Raw genomic sequence first — 25,750 nt, forward strand, 5'->3', positions numbered from 1 at the left:
TACTTTTGAAAAAGCTGCTTTTTAATTAATATCTACACATTCCTTACATAATCTTTGGTTAAATTAAGCAAGAATTAATAAATAGAATAGATTAACAAAATACCACAAAATACTAGCTGGTATTTGTTGCTTCTCATTTTGTAGCAATGACATTGAGAAGGGTTCAGTTAATTTTTGATTGCTCTTTTTTTTTTTTTTTTGCTCATGGTTGGTAGGTATTAAATACCCTTCCCAGGCCTATGAAAAATTTTTATTATATAAAGGGCAGACTTCTACTTTACAAAGCAGTATCCTAACTAAAATCAACAAACACACTTTGTGTGGATGTGTCAGATTTTATCAACTTTTGTGAAATAAATATGCTATGATGAGAGTAATCAACTGGAGAAAAGTTTAACAGTAGAGAAATTGAAGATATTCCAAATTAATTCTTGCTTTCACTCTACTTTCTTTTTGGATGATAACAGATCAATAGTATTTGTAATAAAAGGGAATAATTATTTAGCACTTTACATGTTTAGTGTGTCGTACACTCATTAGCTAATCAGTCTGTCACTTTGGTGAGGCAGGTAAGTAGGTAATTATTATCCCAGTGATTGTAGGTGGGGAATTTTGCCTCAGTCTTCACCAGCAAGTGCTTAGCCACACTGCCCACGTCGCAGAAGACAAAGGCAGGGACTGGGAGAATGAAGAACTACCCACTGTAGGAGATAAGGTTCGAGATTATCTAAGGAACCTGAAGGTGCACAAGTCCATGGGACCTGATGAGATGCATCCGTGGGTCCTGAGGGAACTTCTGGATGAAGTGGCCAGGCCACTCTCCATCATATTTGAGAAGTCCTGGCAGCCTGGTGAAGTTCCCGCCGACTGGAAGAGGGGGAATCTAACCCCCATTTTTAAGAAGGGAAAAAAGGAAGACCCAGGGAACTACAGGCCGGTCAGTCTCACCTCTGTGCTTGGCAAGATTATGGAGCAGACCCTCCTGGAGACTATGCTCAGGCACATGGAAAATAAGGAGGTGATTGGTGACAGCCAACAGGGCTTCACTAAGGGCAAATCGTGCCTGACAAACATGGTGGCCTTCTATGATGGGGTTACAGCGTTGGTGGACAAGGGAAGGGCAGCTGACGTCATCTACCTGGCCTTGTGCAAGGCATGTGACACTGTCCCGCACGACATCCTTGTCTCTAAATTGGAGAGACATGGATTCGATGGATGGACCACTCGGTGGATAAGGACTTGGCTGGATGGTCGCACTCAAAGAGTTGTGGTCAATGGCTCAATGTCCAAGTGGAGAATGGTGACGAGTGGTGTTCCTCAGGGGTCGGTCCTGGGACCGGCACTGTTCAACATCTTTGTCGGCGACATGGACAATGGGATCGAGTGCACCCTCAGCAAGTTTGCCAACGACACCAAGCTGTGTGGTGTGGTCGACACGCTGGAGGGAAGGGATGCCATCCAGAGGGACCTTGACAGGCTGGAGAGGTGGGCCCGTGCGAACCGCATGAAGTTCAACAAGGCCAAGTGCAAGGTCCTGCATGTGGGTCGGCGCAATCCCAAGCACGACTATAGGCTGGGCGAGGAATGGACTGAAAGCAGCCCTGAGAAGAAGGACTTGGGGGTATTGATTGATGAGAAGCTCAACATGAGCCGGCAGTGTGTGCTTGCAGCCCAGAAAGCCAACCGTATCCTGGGCTGCATCAAAAGCAGCTTGTCAAGGGAGGTGATTCTGCTCCTCTACTCTGCTCTAGTGAGACCCCACCTGGAGTACTGCATCCAGCTCTGGGGGCCCCAACATAAGAAGGACTTGGAACTGTTGGAGCGAGTCCAGAGGAGGGCCACGAAGCTGATCAGAGGGCTGGAGCACCTCTCCTGTGAGGACAGGCTGAGAGAGTTGGGGTTGTTCAGCCTGGAGAAAAGGCGGCTCCGGGGAGACGTTATTGCAGCCTTCCAGTACCTGAAGGGGGCCTGCAGGAAAGCTGGAGAGGGACTGTTTATCAGGGAGTGTAGTGACAGGACAAGGGGTAATGGGTTTAAGCTGAAGGAGGGTCGATTTAGATGAGATGTTAGAAAGAAATTCTTTACTGTGAGGGTGGTGAGGCACTGGAACAGGTTGCCCAGAGAGGTTGTGGAGGCCCCATCCCTGGAAGTGTTTAAGGCCAGATTGGATGAGGCTTTGGGCAACGTGGTCTAGTGGAAGGTGTCCCCTGGCCATGGCAGGGGTGTTGCAAATAGATGATCTCAGGGACTAAATGCATGTTTGTGGCTAGAATGTATTAAGTGTGGTCTTGGAGTACATCTTTCAGGATGTACTTAGTTTCCATTTGCCTTCTTAATTTCATTCTAAACGAATCCAGTTACTCACTTGGGGATTCTTAGATGCTAATGAATAGTATATGCATAGTAAGCAGGGACAATCAGGAGGGTCACTTCAAAAGTGTGCTCCTGAACGTAACTTAGGTCCAGAGGGATACTCTGGACTGTGATTTCATGTGGGAGTTTTGCCATCCCTACTGACTGAGCAAGCCAAGCATTCATTTATGGGTGGACTCGATCTTAAATGTCTTTTCCAACGTAAACAATTCTATGATTCTGTGATTTTCAGAGCTGCTAAGTACAGCTCAAGTGGCAAAAGGCTTATGTTTGCTAGACATCTCTAAATAGTATTTTATGTACACAGAATAAAAACTTGGCCTTAGTGATTGAATACTGTTTTGTACAAAAGTGGTAGAACTGGCAGTTCACCTCAGGAACTTTCCTTCCCTGTTAGTGCTAGGAGATAATGAAATATTAATCATTTAAATAGATCAATATAGGTTTAGAAACATCTCTTAATTATGTCTGATTCTCATGAAGAACATGAGCTGCGTATTCTTTTTTTTCCTGTATATCAGTGTCGGCAATAACGTAAAAATCATTAGTCTGTTAGGTGAAAACACTTTGAATGTTTTGTATTCTTTATGGTATTTCTGTATTTTGAATTCTCCAAGCCATTGATGGTGTTTCACTTGTCCATTGCCTTGCTTTCCATGTTAAACTGTAGAAATTTTATATGGTAACCTAAGTAATTGATTAGGGAAGTTTTTATTCTTTGATTAGTCAATGTAAAAACTATTCAGTTATTTTTCTTTGTTGACATCCAAATTACCAGACTTTTTTTGTTTGATTTGACTGACTTTCAGGTAACGGTTATAACTACTGTCAGTTCACATCACTGAATTCAAGGAAAGCATCAGTGAAGTAGGAGATGATGAGAATTAATGTTTCTGGTGTTTCTTTAAAAAAGAAAGCAATCTGGGAAAACTGCAAACAAAGATTTCAGGCTGTCTTTTTGTCAGGAAGAAACAAAAGACAGCTCCCCTCTTGCTTCTCTTTGCATGTGCATGTATATTCACACAGCCTTTAAATTAACTTTGACCTAGGCAATATGCGTAGCTGCACAACATTATTCTTAGAATGAGAGGTTTGAAGTTGGCTTTCCCACGTGTCAGTTCTAAGTCTACCAAAATGACCCTGACTTCTGAATTTTTCCTACACAAAGATGCTGGGCCAGGTGTCTTTAACTTGATTTACAATTATCTTTTACATGTTTCTCAGAAGTGCTTTACAAAGGTTATTGGTCACCAATAAAAGTGGAAAAGGAACAGTTTAAGTTAATAAAGAGGTGGGAAGCTTTGGGTCAGATAGATCATAAATAGGTTAGAGCATTGGAGAAGTGTGTCTCAGAAAATATCCTAGACTAATTAGATGTGAGGGGAAAAAAAAAAATCTTACTCAGCTGAGTTTGTATGGGAGCAGACTATTATACCCTAATGTTATAAGGGTCAAATACTCCCCTAATTGTGGTCTTCTGTGTTATTGACAGCAAAAGGCTCCCATCCTTAGGTAGGCTATAGAACATTGCTATAGGTCATGTATTATTTTTAAATAATAAGAAAAATAGTTGTTTATTAAGTGAGATGAAGAAGACAAAGCAAAATGGGTGAAAACTGAGACAAGATTGTATTTGGACCTAGGAAATTAGCTAGCTGAATTCACAGGACATGGAAATATGAACTTTCTTGTCAATCATTCTCCAACTTCATGGACCAAGAGAATCTCAGACAATTTTTCTCTTATGGCTTCAAAGAAAATTAATAAATATTTCCCAAATTAATTAGAAAAATTATAATTTCAAGGAAACAAATCATAGTGTAATTGCATCCTGCATTGATTTCTAACTAAGATGTCCAGTAAAATTCATAATGGTAAATATGAATAGATACATCTTTATAACATTATTCTTTAATAACATCTCCCTTCACTATATTTGGCTTACATGGCAAGAGGGAGGGGGGGTTGCAAATGTGGCTTCTGTGAGAATTCACCAGAAGCTGCCCTTGTGTTGGGCAGAGCCAGTTTCAGCTGATTCCAAGATGGACCCGCTGCTGGACAAAGTTGAGACAATCAGTATTGTGTTTTAACCCCAGCCAGTAAGTAAGCACCATGCAGCCAAGGGGATGGGGAGCAGAATAGAAAAAAAAACCTTGTGGGTTGAGATAAAGACAGTTTCATAGAATAACAAAGAAAGATGATGATGATAATTTTTTAAAAAAACAACCAAGTGATGCACAAATGCAATTGCTCACTACACATGGAAGGAAAAAACCCAAACCCAAACCCAATGCCCAGTCTGTTTCCAAGCAGCAGATCTGCATCCTCACTAGCTTCCCCAGTTATATACTGAGCATGATGTTATATGCTAGGGAATATCCCTTTGGCCAGCCTGGGTCAGCTGTCCTGATTGTGCTCTCCCACCCTCTTGTGCACCTGGCAGGGTGTGAGAAGCTGAAAAGTCCTTGACTTAGTGTAAGCCCTACAACTACCTAGCAATAATTAAAAACATCAGTGTGTTATCAATATTTTTCTCATACTAAATTCAAAACATAGCACTATACCAGCTACTAGAAAGAAAAAATAACTATCTCAGCTGAAACCAGGACAATCAGTAAAGCTGCTAGCACCTCTGTGATAACATATTTAAGAAAGGGTAAAAAAAAAATGCTGCATAACAGCAGCTGAGAGAGAGGAGTGAGAAAATGTGAGAAACAATCCTGCAGATACCAATATGTCAGTGAAGGAGGGGGAGGAGGTGCTCCAGGTGCTAGAGCAGAGATTGCCCTGCAGCCTGTGGTGAAGACCATGGTGAAGCAGGCTGTCCCTCTGCAGCCCATGGAGGACAATGGTGGAGCCACCCCTGTAGCCCCCCCTCCCCCGGCTACCAAAACCCTGCCATGCAAACCCAATACAGCCAGTGAAAAGCTTGTGGACTTCTATTAAACAAAAAGCCATGTAACATTTCAAGAGAGAGCAGAACTATGAAGAAACTTTGGAAGAGAAAGGAGATGGCTTTTTGTAAGGTACATAAAGCTGTACCTTATTAGTATAGCTGTCCTAGTTTTCAGCTAGGATAGAGTTAAATTTTGCAAGATGCTGGAAGGGGACACAGCCAGAATAGCTGACCCAAAGTAGTCAAAGGGATATTTGATACCATGCATCGTGCTCCGAATATAAAGGAGGCTGGCTGGGAAGGAGGGGTCACTGCTTGGGGTCTGGCTGGGCATGTAGTCGGATAAGCAAGTTGCATTGTGTATCACCCGCTTTGTATATTCTAAGTATTGTTGTTACTTTTCTCTTCCTTTGCTGTCCCAGTAAACTGTCCTTATCCCAACCCACAAGTTTTACCTTTTTCTTCCGATTCTCCTCCCCATCCTACCAGGTGGGGAGGGAGGAGTGAGCAAGCCGCCCGTGGTGCTTAGCTGCTGGCTGAGGCTAAACCATGACAATAGCTTATTCACTAGAGCTGATGCTGATTGAATAAAACAGTAGTTGTAGCTCAATGCTTCAAATTCTTGCATTAAGACTTCTCATACTGTTAAAGTATCAGTGAGTACATACTGTTTCTGAAAGGCAACAGGGAACACTGTTTATCTGTAATTTCCATTGTGTTTTGATTGAGATCATCTTATGTTTTTTAATGTCTTTTTATTAGGGAGCAGTTATTAATTTAGTCATTTTTGGTTGATATTTTACATGTGTGTATATATAAATTCTATAAAAACATTATAAAAATTATAAAAACTTTTTGAGGAGTTGCTGATTTGATATATACAAGGTTACATAATCAAATCTAAATAAATATGTACTTTCAGTCCACTAGGTAATTATAAAGAGAAGCAGTAGCTTTTCTTGAAGAGAATTTTGGGAGTATTAGAACCATTTCTTTTGATTTGTCTGAAAAGGCAGGAAACCATTTTCCTTTTAGCTACTGAATTAGCTCAGCTGAGCAGGTGGACAGAATGGAGCTGAATTCAAACTAGTCTGGTTGAATGGGCACTACAAGTGAATGCTGTCTGCATAATAATGTGATGCTTTGTTGTGCTGCTAATAATTTTGCAGAAGAAATGGAATATTGCACTGTTCTTTTCAGCCATAGGAAAGCAATGCAAAATGAAGTGACCAGATGCTTTGACTGGCAAAATCTCGTTGTTTGACCCTGGTATCTTCTAATCTCATGTTCTTAGTGACCCAATAAAAGCTTCTGTCCTTCCCCCAAGGTGGATTTTTTGTTGTTGTTGGTTGTGTGGGGTTTTTTGGTTTTTGGGTTTTTTTAGCTTTCATTTATCTTCATGAGCAAATACTGCATCTGAAAATGACATTGCATTTCAGTAATCGCGTAGTTAGCATTAAAATACCTATATGGTAATGTGCATAAGGCTAGCAAGGATGTCCTCTCAGAACTTAGGTATTCAATTTGCTTGCGCACTCGCTCTCTTTTTTTTAATAAAAAGTGGGGATTTTTTGTGTGTGTGCAGAATCTAATTACTTTTTTAATTATAAACTTTTTCTTTGATGATATTGCCCTTGACCTGATTTCTCAGACTTGCAGAGTACCAGTGGTATATTTCTATCTATAAAGTCTTTATCACTCTGTGTCTGTGTACATGCATGAAAGTATGCACATAGGTATGTTGATATTAAAATATACAAGGAACATGATTAAAACATGAATTTATTTAATGACTTCTTATTATTACCTGTATTGCTAGATTTGAAATGGTTGAAATTAGACTTGGGGTCTGTCCTGAGATACAATAATATAGAAGTTGTATTGTTCCTGTCCAGCTAGAGAGCTAGATGGTCCTGGTTAATCTGTGAGGGAACATGACCAGCTCCCACGAGGAGTGCTGGTGAAGGGGAGCTGACTAGGCTCCTCCCTCTTGCTGGTGGACAAAGTCTGTGGAGGGGCTAGTTTCCTTTGAGAGGGGCTGCTTGGTTCCTGTACAGCTCCTTGCAATAGCTGTGAAGACATAGAAGTGCAAGAGGACAGCAAAAAATAAATTGCTGGTGATTCTCTCCAAGGGAAATAGCTGTTAAAAAGCACTCTCGAGTTAAAGACAACCCACTGTAAGGAGCAGGAAATGTGTCACAATATTTGGAACTGTGCTTCCCTCTGGGTGGATTTATAATGCTTTGCCCTTGGAACCAGTGTGGATTTCTCTGTGTGCATACATGGATGGGTGGGTGTTGTGAGAGAGAGATAAAACTGTAAGTGACCCTATAAATTTAGGACCAAGGGGGAATACAAATGATGAGATGAAAATAAAAATTGAGTAGTGTTTTCATAGTCTTACTACCACGTCAGAGCTCCTTATTGTGAACTTTGATCTGGTTTGGTATATGCATACTCATGGGGGGAGAAAGAATGAAGGAATACTATTCATTTTAAGGAATAGGTCTTATGGGGACATTGCCTCTCTTAGCATTTCTTAATATCCTGTGAGAAACTTTCACTTTGAACAGTGGCATTCATAAGGAAGAACTATGTTTTGTGCATAGCCAAGGAAGCAATAGATGCAGTCTTAGAGCCTTAATGTGAGGGGAAAGAGGGAAAGGATTTCACAATGCATTCTCAAGACTGGTAATTGGAAAGTTATATCCTCTTTAGCCTTGCCCTCTCACCTCCCTCAGATTACCTTCTTTTCTATTCCTCTATTGGAGGTTATGGCTAGAATTATCCATAAGATTCCTAGGTAAAATTTCCTCTCTGTGTGTGCTTTTGGGTTTGTTTGTTTTTGTTTGTTTGTGGGGGTTTTTTTAATTTTCTTTAATTTTATGGAAGAGTGTTTTTTGTTGTCTAATGACTAATCTCTCTCTCCACCCCTTCTCCCCTTACCTGAAGCTTAATTATGTAATCACATGTAATGACACTGAGGCAAATTTGAGACAACAGAGTAGCCAGGATGATAGTATATGGGAGTGAATGAATGCTCTTTTAAGAAAAGTCTATGAGTGGCCTTGAAACTAGGTAGGTGTAGATCTAGATGGTTACTGCTTGCTCAGTCTTAATAAGAGGAGTGTGAAGAAATTTTTTACACTGGTACAAGGAAAATATGAGAAGAAAATATTTACTGTAAGACTTAAATATTTAACTTACACTGTTAAGATAGTATTATGTTTATGATGCTCTCAAGATGTATTCTCTTTGGAAACCAATAAGGATATACAATGCATAATAAATATTGTAAGGTATATTATTTTAAAATTCATGTTATCCATGAGGATTCCTCACTGAAGTTCGTGGAAGGCTTTGGTTGCAAGACCCTGGACTCATAATTTTTTTGTGTTTGTGGTTTGATTGAAGTAAGAATTACTTTATCATTTTAGTACAAGTGGTATGTTTGAGCCTTGAAAGCATCCTTCTCTCTTTTGGGTATAGTGCTGACTGAGCAAATGGAAGTTATGGATAGAAATTATAAGAGAAGCATCTGAATACTGATATTTGATATATAGCAGCTTTATGTTTCTAACATAAGTTGATAATATTTACTTACAAATACTATTATTATGTCTAATTATGTATTCATGAACAGCTATCATGTTGTTATCTTACTAGCACAAAGGATGTGGAATGTTCTGAAGCATAATCAAACAAAAAGCATAAGCGGAAGGGTCATAGGGGATAATATTAGTATCTTCCCCAGGAGCATATTATATAGCACAATGAGATCCCAAATAGCTGCATGGGAGAAACATTCTTAACCCATCATGTTAGAAGAACCAGCTTGATCTGTATTTATGTTTTGTACCATCTAAACCCATATGATAATGTTCTTTCTTTTGCACGACTAAACAACATATAAAAAGGTTCTAAACCAAAGTATCGGTTGCCAGCAGGTCAAGGGAGGTGATTCTGCCCCTCTATTCCACTCTTGTGAGAATACACCTGGAGTACTGTGTCCAGCTCTGGGGCCCCCGAAATAAGAAAGACATGGACCTGTTAGAGCGGGTCCAGAGGAGGGCCACGAAGATGATCAGAGGGCTGGAGCACCTCTCCTATGAAGAAAGGCTGAGAGAGTTGGGACTGTTCAGCCTGGAGAAGAGAAGGCTCTGGGGAGACCTAATTGCGATCTTTAAATATGTAAAGGGGGCTTATAAGAAAGATGGATAGACTTTTTGCCAGTGCCTGTAGTGACAAGATGAAGGGTAATGGTTTAAACTGAGAGAGGGTAGATTTAGATTAGATATTAGGAGGAAATTCTTTACTGTGAGGGTGGTGAGACACTGGAACAGGCTGCCCAGAGAAGTTGTGGATGTCCCCTCTCTGGAAGTGTTCAAGGCCAGGTTGGATGGGGCTTTAAGCAACCTGGTCTAGTGGAGGGTGTCCCTGCCCGCAGCAGGGGGGTTGGAACTAGATGGTCTTTGAGGTCCCTTCCAACCCAAACCATTCTATGATTCTATTTCTGTTTGGTTATTATAAGGAAAAGTAATTCTTCTTTTCAGAAGGAATACTCTATGATATCTAGGCTAAAGCCTAGAATTTGAGTAAGTATCTCTTCTGGAAACAGTGGCCAACCATTTTTGAGGGGGGGAAAAAAACCATGAAAGCACTAAGAAGCACTTGCTGTTCATAGTCTCTCATTGAAGACAGTGATATTTAATAATATCAAAAATGTTGATTGACATAAATATTGCACTGTAACAGAAGTATAAGTATTCCTACAACTTCTGCTTTCAGTAAAGAGATGTTTATGCTGGCTTTGGTATGATAAAACAATTCATTTTGAAAGCATTTATACATTCTAAGAAACAAAATGCTCTGCAGTATCCTTTGATTTCTTGGATGGAGGCCCTTAACACAAGTGGGAGGTCAAAAGTTAATATTAGGCTGTCAAAATAGACTGCACAAATGTAAAATATGTTAAATATTACCACCCCCCCACTCCCCCAGAAAGTGTACTTTTATGTTTTTGCACTTCAGTTTTTAACATATTAAAAATTAACAAATTATATAACATACTGGGTTTTAATCTGCATTTCTGATGTGTACAAATATATATCAAGTATACTTTCCAGATATTACAGTCCTTATTTAAAATATCAATTAGAAAATCAGGCACCAAATATTTTATCTACAATTCATGAATTCAGAATGTACAAAGTATAAAGTTGTATTTGTATGGTAAATGTGGCTTTTTTGTTTCCTATATATGTTTTGGTACATGATAATTCCATATAAGACTAGAAAGCATCAAGAGATCCAGACTTATCTTTTCCAGTTATAATGACTGAAATTTCATTCAGTGGAGAAAAATGTTAGTCAGTGAGGCAGGAGGGGGACGACACAACAAATTAGGAGGAGCTGTCGATTCCCTCGAGGACAGAGAGGCCTTACAGAGAGATCTTGATGGATTAGAGTGCTGGGCAATCACCAACTGTGTGAAATTTAACAAACACAAATGCCAGATTCTGCACCTGGGACTGTAATCCTGGATGTACGTATAGACTGGAGGACAAGAGGCTGGAGTGCAGCCCTGCAGAAAGGGATCTGGGGTTTTTTGGTTGATGGCACATTGTTGACTTATATTGAGCTTGCCCTGTCGGCCAAAAGGGCCAACTGCATCCTGGGGTGCATTAAGCACAGTATAACTAACTGGTCAAAAGAAGTGATTGTCTCACTATACTCAGGATTGGTGCGGCCTCACCTTGAGTACTGTGTGCAGTTTTGGGCTCTGCAATATAAGAAGGACATCAAACTATTAGACTGTGTCCAAAGGAAGGCAATAAAGATGGTGAAAGGCCTCAAGGGCTTAACTTATGAGGAGCAGCTGAGGATACCTAGGTTTGTTCATTTTAGAGAAGAGGAGACTGAGGGGTGATGTCATTTCTGTCTACAACTTCCTCATGAGGGGGAGCGGAGAGGGAGATGCTGATCTCTTCTCTGTGGTATCTGGTGACAGGATGTGAGGAAATGGTATGAAGCTGCATCAGGGGAAGTTCAGATTAGATATTAGGAAATAGTTCTTCACTAAGAGGGTGGTCAAGCACTGGAACAAGCTCCCCAGGGAAGTGGTTATGGCCCCAATCCTGTCAAGTGTTCAGGAAGCATTTGGATAATGCTCTTAGATATATGGATTAACTTTTAGGTTGCTGTGTGTGGAGTCAGGAATTGGACTCCAATTGGAAATAGCCCTTCCAACTCAGGATAGTCTATGATTCTGTGATTCAAAGCATATTCTGTTTTACCATTTTGTAGTTTCATTTTTGCAGGATGTGCACCAGGAGAAATAGTAGTAATGCAATAAATTCTGCATGATGTTTGTGTATAAGGGGTTATTGCTGCATTTAAGCAACTCGACTACCTTCCTGGCTCTGCTATGAGTGTGACATCAGTCAATGTCTTGAACTTCTCATAATGCCAATCATGGGACTTTTAAAGGTCAAAAATATATAAATATTAGTGAAATCAAGGTTTGACTTCAGTGCTGTAATAGTTTTAAACCCCACTCTCCACCAGAAATAATGCTGTAATCATTGTAGCTTTGCTTAGCTAACCTTGGAGATTGATTATTCCCAACTTTTCCTTGTTTTGTTGTAGTTAATAATGTTGCTTATTTTCTTCCCAGTTATTCTAGTTGCGGGGGAAGTATCTGAGCAAATCCCTAGAGACATGCATGTATTTGGTGTTCAGCCACTATTAAGCAGCTTTCTTTTCACCTAAGGAAGATTTTTTTTTTTAACAGAAATATTTGATCTCATAGTTTAAAAAAAACTTGAAACTTTCTTTCTGTATGCTTTTCTTGTCAGTAACAGTATAAAAATATTAACTTTCTTCCCCTTGATCATAACAATCTAAAAGAAGCTATTAATGTGAAGATTTCATAAGTTCCTGTATATTGTGCTGAAAATGACCATATTCACTTTCTAATAATTTCTGTGCAATCCCATAAATTTTATTAGATATATAATTCATATTCTTTTATTCTGTTTTTTTTAATTCTATTTTAGTGCATTCTGTACTGGAAAATTTCCATTATTTCCTTTTTCACCAGGACTACTTTTCACACTTTGCCTCTGTACATAGAATCATTTAGGTTGCAAAAAGACCCTTAAGATCATTGAGTTAAACCATAAACCTAACACTGTCATGTCCCTAAGTGCCACAGCTACATGTCTTTTAAATACCTCCAGGGATAGTGACTCAACCACTTCCCTGGGCAGCCTGTTCCAGTGCTTGACAACCCTTTTGGTGAAGGAATTTTTCCTAATATCCAATCCGAACCTCCCTGGGTGCAACTTGAGGCCGTTTCCTCTTGTCCTGTTACTTGGGAGAAGAGACTGACATCCAACTCACTACAACCTCCTTTGAGGTAGTTGTAGAGAGCGATAAGGTCTCCCCTCAGCCTCCTTTTCTCCAGGCTAAACAACCCCAGTTCCCTCAGCCGCTCCTCATAAGACTTGCTCTCTAGACCCTTCGTCAGCTTCGTTGCCCTTCTTTGAAGACGATCCAGCACCTCAATGTCTGTCTTGTAGTGAGGGGCCCAAAACTGAACACAGTACTCAAGGTGTGGCCTCACCAGTGCTGAGTACAGGGGGACAATCACTTCCCTAGTCCTGCTGGCCACACTATTCCTGATGCAAGCCAGGATGCTGTTGGCCTCCTTGGCCACCTGGGCACACTGCTGGCTCATATTCAGTTGGCTGTTGACCAACACCCCCAGGTTCTTTTCTGCCAGGCAGCTTTCCAGCTACTCTTCACAGAATCACAGAATGGTAGGGGTTGAAAGGGACCTCTGGAGATCATCTAGTCCAACCCCCCTGCTAAAGCAGGATCACCTAGAGCAGGTTGCACAGGATTGCATCCAGGAGGGTTTTGAATATCTCCAGAGAAGGAGACTCCACAACCTCTCTGGGCAGCCTGTTCCAGTGCTCAGTCACCCTCAAAGTGAAGAAGTTTTTCCTCAAGGTGGAACTTCTTATGTTCCAGATTGTGCCCCTTGTCCTGTCACTGGAACTCCACTGAAAAGAGTCAGGCCTCATCCTCTTGACCCATGCCCTTTAGATATTTATAAGTGTTGATGAGATCCCCTCTCAGTCTTCTCTTCTCCAGGCTAAACAGACCGAGCTCTCTCAGCCTTTCCTCATAAGAGAGATGCTCCAGTCCCCTAATCATCTTTGCAGCTGTCCACTGGATTCTCTCCAGTAGTTCCTTGTCTTTCTTGAACTGAGGAGCCCAGAACTGGACACAGTACTCCAGACGTGGCCTCACTAGGACAGAGTAGAGGGGGAGGATAACTTCCCTCGACCTGCTGGCCACACTCTTAATGCACCCCAGGATATCATTGGCCTTCTTGGCCACAAGGGCACATTGCTGGCTGTGGTGGGTTGACCCTGGCTGGAGGCCAGGTGCCCACCAAAGCCACTCTATCACTCCCCTCCTCAGCTGGACAGGGGAAAGAAAATATAATAAAAGACCTGTGGGTCGAGATAAGGACAGGGAGAGATCACCCACCAATTACCGTCACAGGCAAAACAGACTCAACTTAGAAAAAAATTCATCTAATTTATTACCAAGCAAAACAGAGTAGAGTAATGAGAAATAAAACCAAGTCTTAAAACACCTTCCCCCCACTCCTCCCTTCTTCCCAGTCTCAACTTTACTCACGATTTCTCTACCTCCTCCCCCCCAGCGGCACAGGGGGACAGGGAATGGGGGTTGCAGTCAGTTCATCACACATTGTCTCTGCTGTTCCTTCCTCCTCAGGGGGAGGACTCCTCACGCTCTTCCCCTGCTCCAGCGTGGGGTCCCTCCCATGGGAGACAGTCCTCCATGAGCTTCTCCAGCGTGAGTCCTTCCCACAGGCTACAGTTCTTCACGAACTGCTCCAGCGTGGGTCTCTTCCATGGGGTGCAGACCTTCAGGAGCAGACTGCTTCAGCATGGGTCCCCCACCAAAACCCCCAGGAACTTAACTTCCTGCGTGGTCCCTGACACTTAGATGGGGGAATATCTAGTCCCAAAGTTGTAATTTTTTCTCGTACACCTTCCATGGTATGCCTGACTTCCTCTGAGTTTTCTCCTCCTATCAGTATGTCATCAATATATTGATATATCATGATGCCCAGTGGGCAGGAAATTTCTGTTAAAACCTTTGCCAAGGCGTTGTGAGCAATGGTGGGGGAGTGTTTATATCCCTGTGGTAATCTGTTAAAGGTGTACTGTATCCCTTTTCAAGGAAATGCAAATTGGACCGTATCATGTTCCTGGAGTGGGATCATAAAGAACATATCTTTTACATCTAAAGTTGCCATCCATAGATGTGATGCTCCCTGAATTTGAGTTACTAATTCTACAATGTTTGATATGGCTGCCGTTAAAGGTGCAGTATTGGCATTCAATCACCTATAATAAATTGTAAGCCGCCACTGTCCGTTCAGCTTTTTTTACCGGCCAGATAGAAGAATTATAGAGGGAGTGTGTGCAAGTAATGATACTTCTTTTTTCCAAATCTGTTATCACCCCATCAATGCCCAAATGTGCAGCTGCTGACAAAGGGTAGTGCCTTACATTAGTAATTTTTGATGGGGGTAAAGGTATAGACATTTCTAATAAATATATAGCTTTAGGCTCATCCTCTTCAAGCCATGCTATTTCTCCATCGCCTTGTCCGGCGAAACTCCAGACTGACCCATCGGGGAGTTTCCACACTCTGCCAAACAACACATCGAATCTCAATATTGTTAGCGCTAGCAGCACTAACCAATACTTAGGTTTGAACTCCAGTTTAAGCTTAGTGGTGTGGACCCGACAAACTTGTCGAGGGGGTGGTTCTGGCAGTTTCCTGGTGGTCAGTCTGATCCAACCCATGTGGTGCCCATAATTTGGGCATTTGTATGTAATCTCTTGTACAAACTCATTCCAGGTGGGTACATGGACCTGCTCCCAGGGGGGAGGGGGCTGAGCAGCAGCCGGGGCAGCATTCATATCACAGGTAGTTTGTATACAGTCCTGGGCATTAGCTACATATGTCTTTAGGCTATCCAGGAGGCCACAGATAAGGGGAGTTAATTGTGCCAGATCAATAGGGGCTAGCATCGGGGAATCTCCTTAACGCATCCCTCTCATACATCGCTTGAGTGCAGGCTGCCTTTTGTACAGAGGCAGCCAAGTTGGATGTCCTGGTTCTGGCAAGGATAGAGTTAATTTCACAAGGAGCCAGGACAGGTGAGCCAAGCTGGCTGGGGGCTATTCCATACCATGTGACATCATGCTCACCATAAAAGGGGGCTAGTCGGGGAGGGGTGGGCTCGATGTGGTTCCAGGACGGGTTCAGTGTCTGGTCGGTCGTTGGATTGGTAAATCGTTCTCTGTTATCACCCATTGTTACTATCTGTTATCAGCACTGTTGTTGATTGTTTCCCTCTCCCTTGCTGTCCCAGTAAACTGCCCTTATCCCAACCCTCGAGGCTTTGCCCTTGTTTTTCCGTTCTCCTCCCCATCCCGCCGCGGGAGGGGTGAGCGAGCGGCGCGTGGCACTTAGCTACCGGCTGGGGCTAAACCACGTCATTGGAGAATCCTGAGGTTTTGATAACAAGGAATTCTCTGTTTCAGGAGTCTATGCTGCCAGCCCAATTGGCAGTCCACATTGTAAATGAAATTATGATTGCCTGATCTAGTGGTTAAAAACCCTCGAGGATCCCAATAGCTTTCAGTTTCTTCTTTGCTCAGTAAGATTTTATAACCCCCCTAAGGGAGACTCACCATACATATTCCATCTTGGACTCCTCCGGATTCCTGGAATACTTTTCCTGCAACTTGGCCAATTCAGCAGGAGACCAGGGGATGGTGTGTATGCTAGTGCGAACATCGTCATCCCTCTCATCTATGGTTTTGCTTTTGATTAACAGCCATATAGGCATGGATTTTGGGGTAAGATCGGAATCTGCCACCAGTTCATCGTTGTCATTATCATTCCAGATGCCTCCATCCCACGTCTCAGGATCTGCACAGTGTATATTAATTTGCAGAGTTGTTTAGCTGAGACTGAGGAAGGTATTTGATTTAGTAAGAGATTTAACTTTTCTTGCAGTTGTTTTTCTCACCTTTCAGCTGAGGCTAATAGCAATTTAAGTTCCCTAATTTCTGTTTTTAAGCTTTGGTTTTCAGTCATGAGGGCATCTACTTGCTTTCCCAATTTCTCACTGTTTTCCTTTTCCAAGCTCAATGATGTTTTCAATACTTCATTTTTTTGACTTCAAAGAGGCATATTCTACATCTGCAATTTGTTCAGGGGAAGGGAACGTTTTAATTTCCTTTTGCGTGCAAGATAAGCAAGCCCCCAGTGCTGCACAAGCAATTCCTTTGTCTTTGCCTTCTTTAATCTTTTGCTCAATTCTGCACAGTTCTATCCACTCTACCACTTTGTCCTCATCTTTCCAATATTTTTGGGCCCATTCTTTTCCCACTTGGGAAGGTGCACACTTATATTTTTGCAGCAGTTTATCCATGGCGGTCCTGCTGACTACACCAATTTTCTGTTGCATAAAGGGCACAAGTCTGATGTGTGGCTGAAGAAGGCCCTCCCGTTGAGTCACAAGGTTCAGGAAGGACCCCCTTGCTTTCTAAACTCTTTCTCAGAGAGGAGCCTAGGTGTGTCTAGGTCCAGTCTTAGTCCCAGACTTGGTCAAAGGCTTATGTCTAAAGGATTATATATAGCCACATATCAGAGTTAATGTTTGCCTGTCAGAGCCCCCAAAGGACTTTCACTGAGACAGTTTCGCAAAGTTGAAACAGATAGAAAGTTTATTAAAGCTACAGATGTAAAGGGTTTGGAATCGCCGTTGATAAATGCACTTACTGCAGTAGTACTAATATATGATTATAATGCTAGCAAAATGCTATCCTGGGTATTCTTCACCAAAAAGGTGAAGTTGCAATGCTTACCAAGAAGGCGTCCCTATCTTGGGTGGAGGAGAAGGAGCACAGCCTGTTGACTGCCTCTTCGGGATCTTCAATCTCTTCTCTCCCCCCACAGGGGTAACTTCCTCAATATTCTTTATACCCCAACCTTAGCTATCCCCTCCCAGGGGTGACATTTAACATGACTTGGGTGGAGAGTCAAGTACTATAGTCATATATGTTTAGCATGTACTCCTTTTAACTCATTATCATATTTAGGGGTGTCAACTTCAATATTCATTTCACAGATAATTAAGCAAAAGGTCTCACTCCGGGCACTGTGGCCTTCAAGATTCTGTGTAGAAACCATCTATCTGTTTATTCCGCATTCTTTAGCCAAAACAGGGTCGTCTTGCCACTGTAAGACTCCCTCCTTCGGCTGCTTCTCATACCAACCTTGCAGATCTCTATCCACAATGTTTGTATAAGAGATAAGCGGACACCAGTGTTAGCCTCTTATGTGCAATTCTCACACAAGTCCTGCCAGCAAACCTGCTCCAGTATGGGTTCTTCTCTCCATGGGTCCACAGGTCCTGCCAGGAGCTTGCTCCACCGCAGACTTCCCATGGGGTTACAGCCTCCTTTAGGTGCATCCACCTGCTCCGGCATGAGGTTCTCCACAAGCTGCAGGGGAATCTCTGCTCTGGTGCCTGGAGCACCTCCTCCCCCTCCTTCTTTACTGACCTTGGTGTCTGTAGAGGTGTTCCTCTCACATCTTTTCACTCCTCTCTCTGGCTGTGAAAAACTGCTGCTTTTTTTTTTTTTTTTTTTTTTTTTCCTTCTTAACTATGTTATCACAGAGGCACTGCTACTGTCATTGACTGGCTTGGCCTTGGACAGTGGCAGGTCCATCTTGGAGTCGACTGTCATTGGCTCTGTTGAACCTAGGGGAAGCTTCTAGCAGCTTCTTGCAGAAGCCACTCCTGTAGCCCCCTGGCTACTAAAACCTTGCCATGTAAGCCCAAAACACTGGCTGATGGATAACTTGTCCACCAGGACTCCCAGGTCCTTCTCTGCAGAGCTGCTTCCCAGCAGGTCAACCCCTAACCTGTACTGGTGCATGGGGTTATTCCTCCCTAGGTGCAGGACCCTACATTTGCCCTTGTTGGATTTCATTAGGTTCCTCTCCACCCAACTCTCTAGCCTGTCCAGGTCTCACTGAATGGCAGCACAGCCTTCTGGTGTATCAGCCACTCCTCCCAGTTTTGTATTGTCAGCAAACTTGCTGAGGGTACACTTTGTCCCCTCGTCCAGGTCATTGATGAATATGTTGAATAAGACTGGACCCAATACTGACCCTTGGGGCACATCACTAGCTACAGGCCTCCAACTAGACTCTGTGCCACTTATCACAACCCTCTGGGCTCTGCCATTCAACCAGTTCTCAACCCACCTCACTGTCCACTCATCTAACCCACACTTCCTAAGCTTACCTATAAAGACGTTATGGGACACAGTGTCAAAAGCCTTACTGAAGTCAAGGTAGACAACATCCACTGCTCTCCCTTCATCTACCCAGACAGTCATGCCATCATAGAAGGCTATCAGATTGGTCAGGCATGATTTCCCAATCGTGAATCCATGTTGACCAGTCCCGATAACCACCTTCTCCTCCACATGCTTATTGATAACCCCCAGAATGAGCTGTTCCATCACCTTCTCAGGGATGGAGGTGAGACTGACTGGCCTGTAGTTTCCTGGGTCCTCCTTCTTGCCCTTTTTGAAGACCGGAGTGACATTGGCTTTCCTCCCATCCTCAGGCACCTCTCCTGTTCTCCATGATCTTTCAAAGATCACTCTTCCCCAAGCCTGTAGGATTTCATAGGGTTGTTATGACCCAAGTGCAGGATGTGTGGCACTTCGTGCAGTTAAGGAGGGCTAGAAATGTTCTCTTCACTGTTGCTGCTGGCTTAACTACAAGATTAGTCTGTGGGAAGAAACAGGACAGTTTATTGAGCATTGACCTAAGATGGGACAGACTTGAGGAAGCACATAAGCAGAGAGAAATTACATTTTTTTTTATATATGTGTAGTATACATTTTGTGTGTGTGTGGCTATATGAAAAAAGACATTGGCTCCAATTCTAGTCCCTTACAGACTTCCAGAAAAGCTGAAGATAGGAGTAAAAATAGTTTTAATTCAGCACCAGTGAATCATAATCTTTGCAAATTTTAGGATATGTTTAGATCTCCAAATATAGTTTATTATCAGCCTCAGGCTGACAAAGCCTTAGTATAGTGCCACCCAATTAAAGAACTACAATGCTGAATAAGATATAGGTTTTACTTTTTTCTTTGGATTTTTTTTTTGCCTATATATTGCAATTTTTATAGACTCACAAAGTGTAAATAATCTGAAATACCATCTTCTCTAATGTAATGTAGATGGCTTTATCAGCATGTTTTCTTTCCAATTGTGTGTGATTTTGATTGCTACCTAAACTCTCAGTAAAGAATTAAAAGAATTACAAGCTTCAATTTTTATTTTATTTTAAAACAAAGTAGATAATACAAACATGTTCATACTATCACAGTGGCTAAATTTTTATTTTATGATTTTTTTGAAGGAATATGGATTCCCTCTTAAAGAAGCATTATGTTGACCAAAAATGGAAGTTACTTTGTATTCCAATGATTTAGAGACATTTGTGCAAATTATTTTCTTATGCATTTGTTAAAGCAAAATTTTTGATAAGAGTTAATCATCTTGTGAAAAAGGCATATCATATACTGTTCTGTGCTTTATGGGTTCGTATTGAACAGACTTTTGTAATAAATGTGTGACATATCTTGTAGGAAAAAGTGGAAAATATTACAGAATTATTAAAGCAATGTATGATATGGTACTTTATTTCACTTCATATATAAGAACATGACTCCATTGTGTAGGCTTCAGAAAAAGGGAAAAACTGAGATCTAAGGGTAGCCTGAAGCATTTTTGTTACCATTCAAATGGCAATAAAAACTTTCCAAACAGAAATGCAGTTTAGAAAGCCAAAATTGGTTTATTCAGTGCTGGGGTGCATGGGGGATCTCTCCTCCTAACGTGCACACCTAGCCTACAAACATACACATATTTATATTCTCAAAACACACATAGTTACAATTACATCACATAGTTACATAGTTACTTCATTATGATTGGTGTAAAACTTTCTCGCTTTGCTTTTAAAGCTATAGACTTAAAGAAATCCAGAGAGCATGCCCAGTGAGGGGTGGTTGTACCTTGGAGGCGGGTAGCTTTTAGCATGGAGGTGTGTTTTGGTATTATAATGAGATTATAATGAGCAAAGTTCACTCAAAGGACATGATTGTGACAGAAAATGAAATATTACTTGGCTCGTGTACCAGCTACACAATTTATCAGCTCCATGGTACCACCAAGCTGTCAGGTTCTCATTCTTAAAATGTTTTTATTGGTTACCTGTTAGGTTGGGGCTGTACAGGGGCCATAGCAGCAAGACTGGTTACTAACAACACCTTACTACTGCTAATAATCTCATCACCTTGGTCCCATCACCCTGGTTACAAGGACTATACACAACCTATCCCATCACCATGGTTAAAAAAAAGTTAAACACATCAGTTACAGTGGGAGATGGGGCTGAAGGTTTCAAAATAAAATCCACAGTGTCACAGTCTGTTTGGATAACAAATTTTCAGGACAATGATGTACTCTGTGATTTAAACTTTTTCATGATCTCATTAAGAAATACAACAGACAAACATGACAAACAGGTGCTCAATTCCCTTTTGCCCAGATGAGTCTATCATGTTAATTCACTTATTCACCGTTCAAGTCATAAAATTTCATAACTTGTAACTCTTAATATTGTGTACCTATGAGCAAAATAAAAGAATTAGTTACCTAGCCAATAGTGAGAGTGCTCATCCTTTCTCCTCCATCACAGTGTGGTATCCCCTGTATCACACCCTGAAACATGAAAGCCTCAGCAGTCCAGTTGCTGTTGGATCCACTTTAAAAGCTTTTTGGGTAAGCTAATATTTTATACCTTCCAGCTTGGAGGTTTGGTCTATACCATTTCCATAAGTTAGCAGATTCTGACCAGAGTGCTAGGGAAAAAGATGATAGCTGTAGGAGACAGCCATTTGCAGGTGATAATGGCTGTATAATAGCTTTTTAGCACTTTCTGGCCACCTGTCCTGTCTATGTGGTGCTCTGGTTTTGATCTAATGGTGCTGCTCCCAGCATATATCAGGCCTTAGCAAGAGCTGTGTTAGCTAAAAAACTAAGCAGGAGCTGAATGAACAGTCACATACAGTAAAGACAAAAGCTTTTAGAGGCTTCCAGGTTAGATTTTAGAGTGTACTACCTCAGAAATACTTAAGGGTTGTCAGCACAGCATCATGCTTTAACCTTACATTGCACTGCTTGTGAAATACACTACTCGAGACACCTAAAACATCATGTAAAGCATAAGGCTTTCTTTGTCCTGGAGCCAAACATTAGACCATGAATGAGGCATGAAAATGTTATAAAAATGATCAAAATAAAATCCAGGCTGAAAGACTAAGCAGCACTGCATGCAGGTAAATGCATTGCATTTCTTAGGGGGCTAAGTAGCTAGGTGAACATAAAGCATTCATATGGCTGTGCAACTGTTCTAAATTTCAATTCCTCCTTAGAAATTATTCATATGATTTGTTTGCTTAGATAAGCTCTCCTAATCACAGAGAGACTGAATTGGGTCAAAGGAAAAAATGCCGTGTGATATATTCTGTGCAAAATTACCAACAAGCAGATCTTAACTTTAAATTGTTAAACATTCAGAATGTTAATTTATAAGTTATTATTTGTACTTTGTGTAAAGTACAAAGATGTAAAGGAAGTAATGACTCTGTTAACAAATATGAGCCAAATTTTAATTAAAGCTGATTTTATATGTTTCTGAGGTTGAAGTTTGCAGAACTGTAATTGTTATATTATTTGCCTTACTGTTACCATAAAGCGGCAAAATAATTCACTCTCGAAGACTTATTTTGAAGTTTTAGAAAGCAGGCATTCTTTATTGCAGCACTGGGTGCACGGGGGATAACTCCACCTAACGTGCACACCCAAAAGACAAAACTAGCAAGTATTTATGCTATGTTAATATACATATTCAGTATATTTCTGAGTAATGCTTATCACATTCATAGATTTTCCGGGAACTCGTTAGCATATGCTAATGTCTTTCGCCCATGTTTGTTGGCACCTCCGGGTGGTCCTCGGGGGTCTTCAGATGAAGGCTCAGACTCGCTCCTGGTATCACATATGCCTTATCCTTCAAGGGTGGTTTTGTGATCACCTTGTAACTTTCTTATCTTTGTGCATCTGTTCTTCCAAGGCCGAGCTGTTTAGAATGAGATTGTTCCAGAGCTTCTTATCTTACAACTAATTATTTTCTAAGTTACAATGGTTTCCCTTTTGTTTGGTTACATCTATTGAGCAATGGCTCTAATTCCTTGAATTGATCTTAATATTTCAATATTCACAGGTATCATTACTAGCAAATTTATGTATTTGTTGTATATTGCTGCTTACCATAATGTCCTGAAGGTTGGCCAAGCAAGATGTTTTTTTTTTTTCTTACTCTATGAATTTTTGTGATAGAACATCTCATAGTAATTCCCTAAAGTTAGTTGTTGTTGAGAACTATATCTTCAGGAATGGAAATTTATGCTTATAATTTTAAATACACAGTGGTATAGTCTAGATATTTTGGGGTGTATATTTTGTTTTATTTATTAGATTAGTTATTAACTCATTGCTATCTTTTTTTTTTTCCTACTTCTATTTTGTCTTCAAAATAAAAGTTTTAACTCAGCGTTGCTTCAGTTGTTACTGTGTTACTGCTGTTTTGCTATTGAACTGGTCCTTGTAGCAAGTACCATAACCACTTGACAGTGTTCTGCCCTGCACTGAACAAGCTGTCTGCTTTGTGCAGAAAAGTCACATTTGTGTCCAGTGGCTGAACTGTATTCTTATTTGTTTTGCAGGCACAGGAGAGAGTGGCAAAAGCACATTCATCAAACAGATGAGAATCATTCATGGATCAGGTTACTCTGATGAAGACAAAAGGGGCTTTACAAAATTGGTGTATCAGAATATATTTACAGCAATGCAGGCCATGATCAGAGCTATGGATACCCTCAAAATCCCATACAAGTATGAACATAATAAGGTGAGATTTTTGTTTATTTCCATAGATGAAACTTTTCCTCTTTTATGTTTAGGAAATGTACTGAAGGTCTCTAAAAATTATACATCATGTACAAATTATATTCTACCTAAAGTTTAAAAGAAAAGGGCTTCTTCTAGTCCTGCCTCTAGTTTTCTGCGCTTTGCACTGCTCTGACAACACACATGCTGTTCTTAACAAGATGTCTAGGGGGTTTGTCATAGCAAGAGGGTAAAAGGCAGGCTGGTGTTTATCTGTGACTTTAGTTATCTTTGTTCTTTTCCTCCCAGTCCATGTTCTGGCCAGAGCACAGTTAAGCCATTTTTATGATTTGTACCAGTACTACTTAAGGTTTTCCATTAATATTATGTGAGGAAAAAATAAAATTATTGGAAAAATAGGTGGGGGTATCTGCTTGTGTGTGAGTATATCACAGAATCATAGAATGGTTTGGGTTGGAAGGGACCTTAAAGATCATGTAGTTCCAACCCCCCCTGCTGCAGGCAGGGACACCTTCCACTAGACCACCTTGCCAAAGCCTCATCCAACCTGGTCTTAAACACTTCCAGGGAGGGAGCCTCCACAACCTATCTGGGCAACCTGTTCCAGTGCCTCACCACCCTCACAGTAAAGAATTTCTTTCTAACATCTAGTCTAAATCGACCCTCCTTCAGCTTAAAACCATTACCCCTTGTCCCGTCACTACACTCCCTGATAAACAGTCCCTCTCCAGCTTTCCTGCAGGCCCCCTTCAGGTACTGGAAGGCTGCAATAACGTCTCCCCGGAGCCTTCTTTTCTCCAGGCTGAACAACCCCAACTCTCTCAGCCTGTCCTCACAGGAGAGGTGCTCCAGCCCTCCGATCAGCTTCGTGGCCCTCCTCTGGACTCGCTCCAACAGCTCCATGTCTCTCCTGTACTGGGGCCCCCAGAGCTGGATGCAGTACTCCAGGTGGGGTCTCACAAGAGCCAAGTAGAGGGGCAGGATCACCTCCCTCAACCTGCTGGTCACACTTCTTTTGATGCAGCCCAAGACACGGTTGGCTTTCTGGGCTGCAAGCGCACACTGCCAGCTCATGTTGAGCTTCTCATCAATCAATACCCCCAAGTCCTTCTCCTCAGGGCTGCTTTCAATCCATTCCTCGCCCAGCCTGTAGTCGTGCTTGGGATTGCCTCAACCCTCGTGCAGGCCCTTGCACTTGGCCTTGTTGAACTTCATGCGGTTTGCACGGGCCCACCTCTCCAGCCTGTCAAGGTCCCTCTGGATGGCATCCCTTCCCTCCAGCATGTCGACCACACCACACAGCTTGGTGTCGTTGGCAAACTTGCTGAGGGTGCACTCGATCCCACTGTCCGTGTTCCCAACAAAGATGTTGAACAGTGCTGGTCCCAGGACCGACCCCTGAGGAACGCCACTCGTCACTGTTCTCCATTTGGACATTGAGCCGTTGACCACAACTCTTCGAGTGCGACCATCCAGCCAATTCCTTATCCACCGAGTGGTCCATCCATCGAATCCATGTCTCTCCAATTTAGAGACAAGGATGTCGTGCGGGACAGTGTCACATGCCTTGCACAAGGCCAGGTAGATGACGTCAGCTGCCCTTCCCTTGTCCACCAACGCTGTAACCCCATCATAGAAGGCCACCATGTTCGTCAGGCACGATTTGCCCTTAGTGAAGCCCTGTTGGCTGTCACCGATCACCTCCTTATTTTCCATGTGCCTGAGCATAGTCTCCAGGAGGGTCTGCTCCATAATCTTGCCAGGCACGGAGGTGAGACTGACCGGCCTGTAGTTCCCTGGGTCTTCCTTTTTACCCTTCTTAAAAATGGGGGTTATGTTCCCCCTCTTCCAGTCAGTGGGAACTTCACCAGACTGCCAGGACTTCTCAAATATGATGGAGAGTGGCCTGGCCACTTCATCCAGAAGTTCCCTCAGGACCTGCGGATGCAACTCATCAGGTCCCATGGACTTGTGCACCTTCAGGTTCCTTAGATATTCTCGAACCTGATCTTCTCCTACAGTGGGTGGTTCTGCATTCTCCCATTCCCTGCCTTCTGTGACTTGGGCCGTGTGGCTCAAGCATTTGCCAGTGAAGACTGTGGCAAAGAAGTCGTTGAGTACCTCAGCCTTCTCCATATCCTGGGTAACCAGGTCGCCCGTTTCATTCCGGAGGGGACCCACATTTTCCCTCGTCCTCCTTTTCTCACTAACATACCTATAGAAGCTTTTCTTGTTGTCCTTGACATCCCTGGCCAGACTAATTTGTATCAGGGCTTTGGCTTTCCTAAC

At 42.0% G+C, this 25,750-nt stretch overlaps 1 protein-coding gene across 1 annotated transcript in view; it reads left to right on the top strand.

Moving 5' to 3' along the window:
- The window catches only part of LOC142599187 (guanine nucleotide-binding protein G(q) subunit alpha), a 225,609-nt gene that overhangs the window by 32,529 nt on the left and 167,330 nt on the right, over positions 1-25,750 (top strand). Inside the window, exon 3 of the mRNA XM_075739072.1 lies at positions 23,278-23,462. Within this exon, the coding sequence (XP_075595187.1) occupies positions 23,278-23,462 (185 nt within the window). The remainder of the gene's footprint in view (positions 1-23,277; positions 23,463-25,750) is intronic.

This window comes from Balearica regulorum, chromosome W (assembly GCF_011004875.1).
Source record: "Balearica regulorum gibbericeps isolate bBalReg1 chromosome W, bBalReg1.pri, whole genome shotgun sequence".
Classification (NCBI taxonomy): Eukaryota; Metazoa; Chordata; class Aves; order Gruiformes; family Gruidae; genus Balearica; species Balearica regulorum.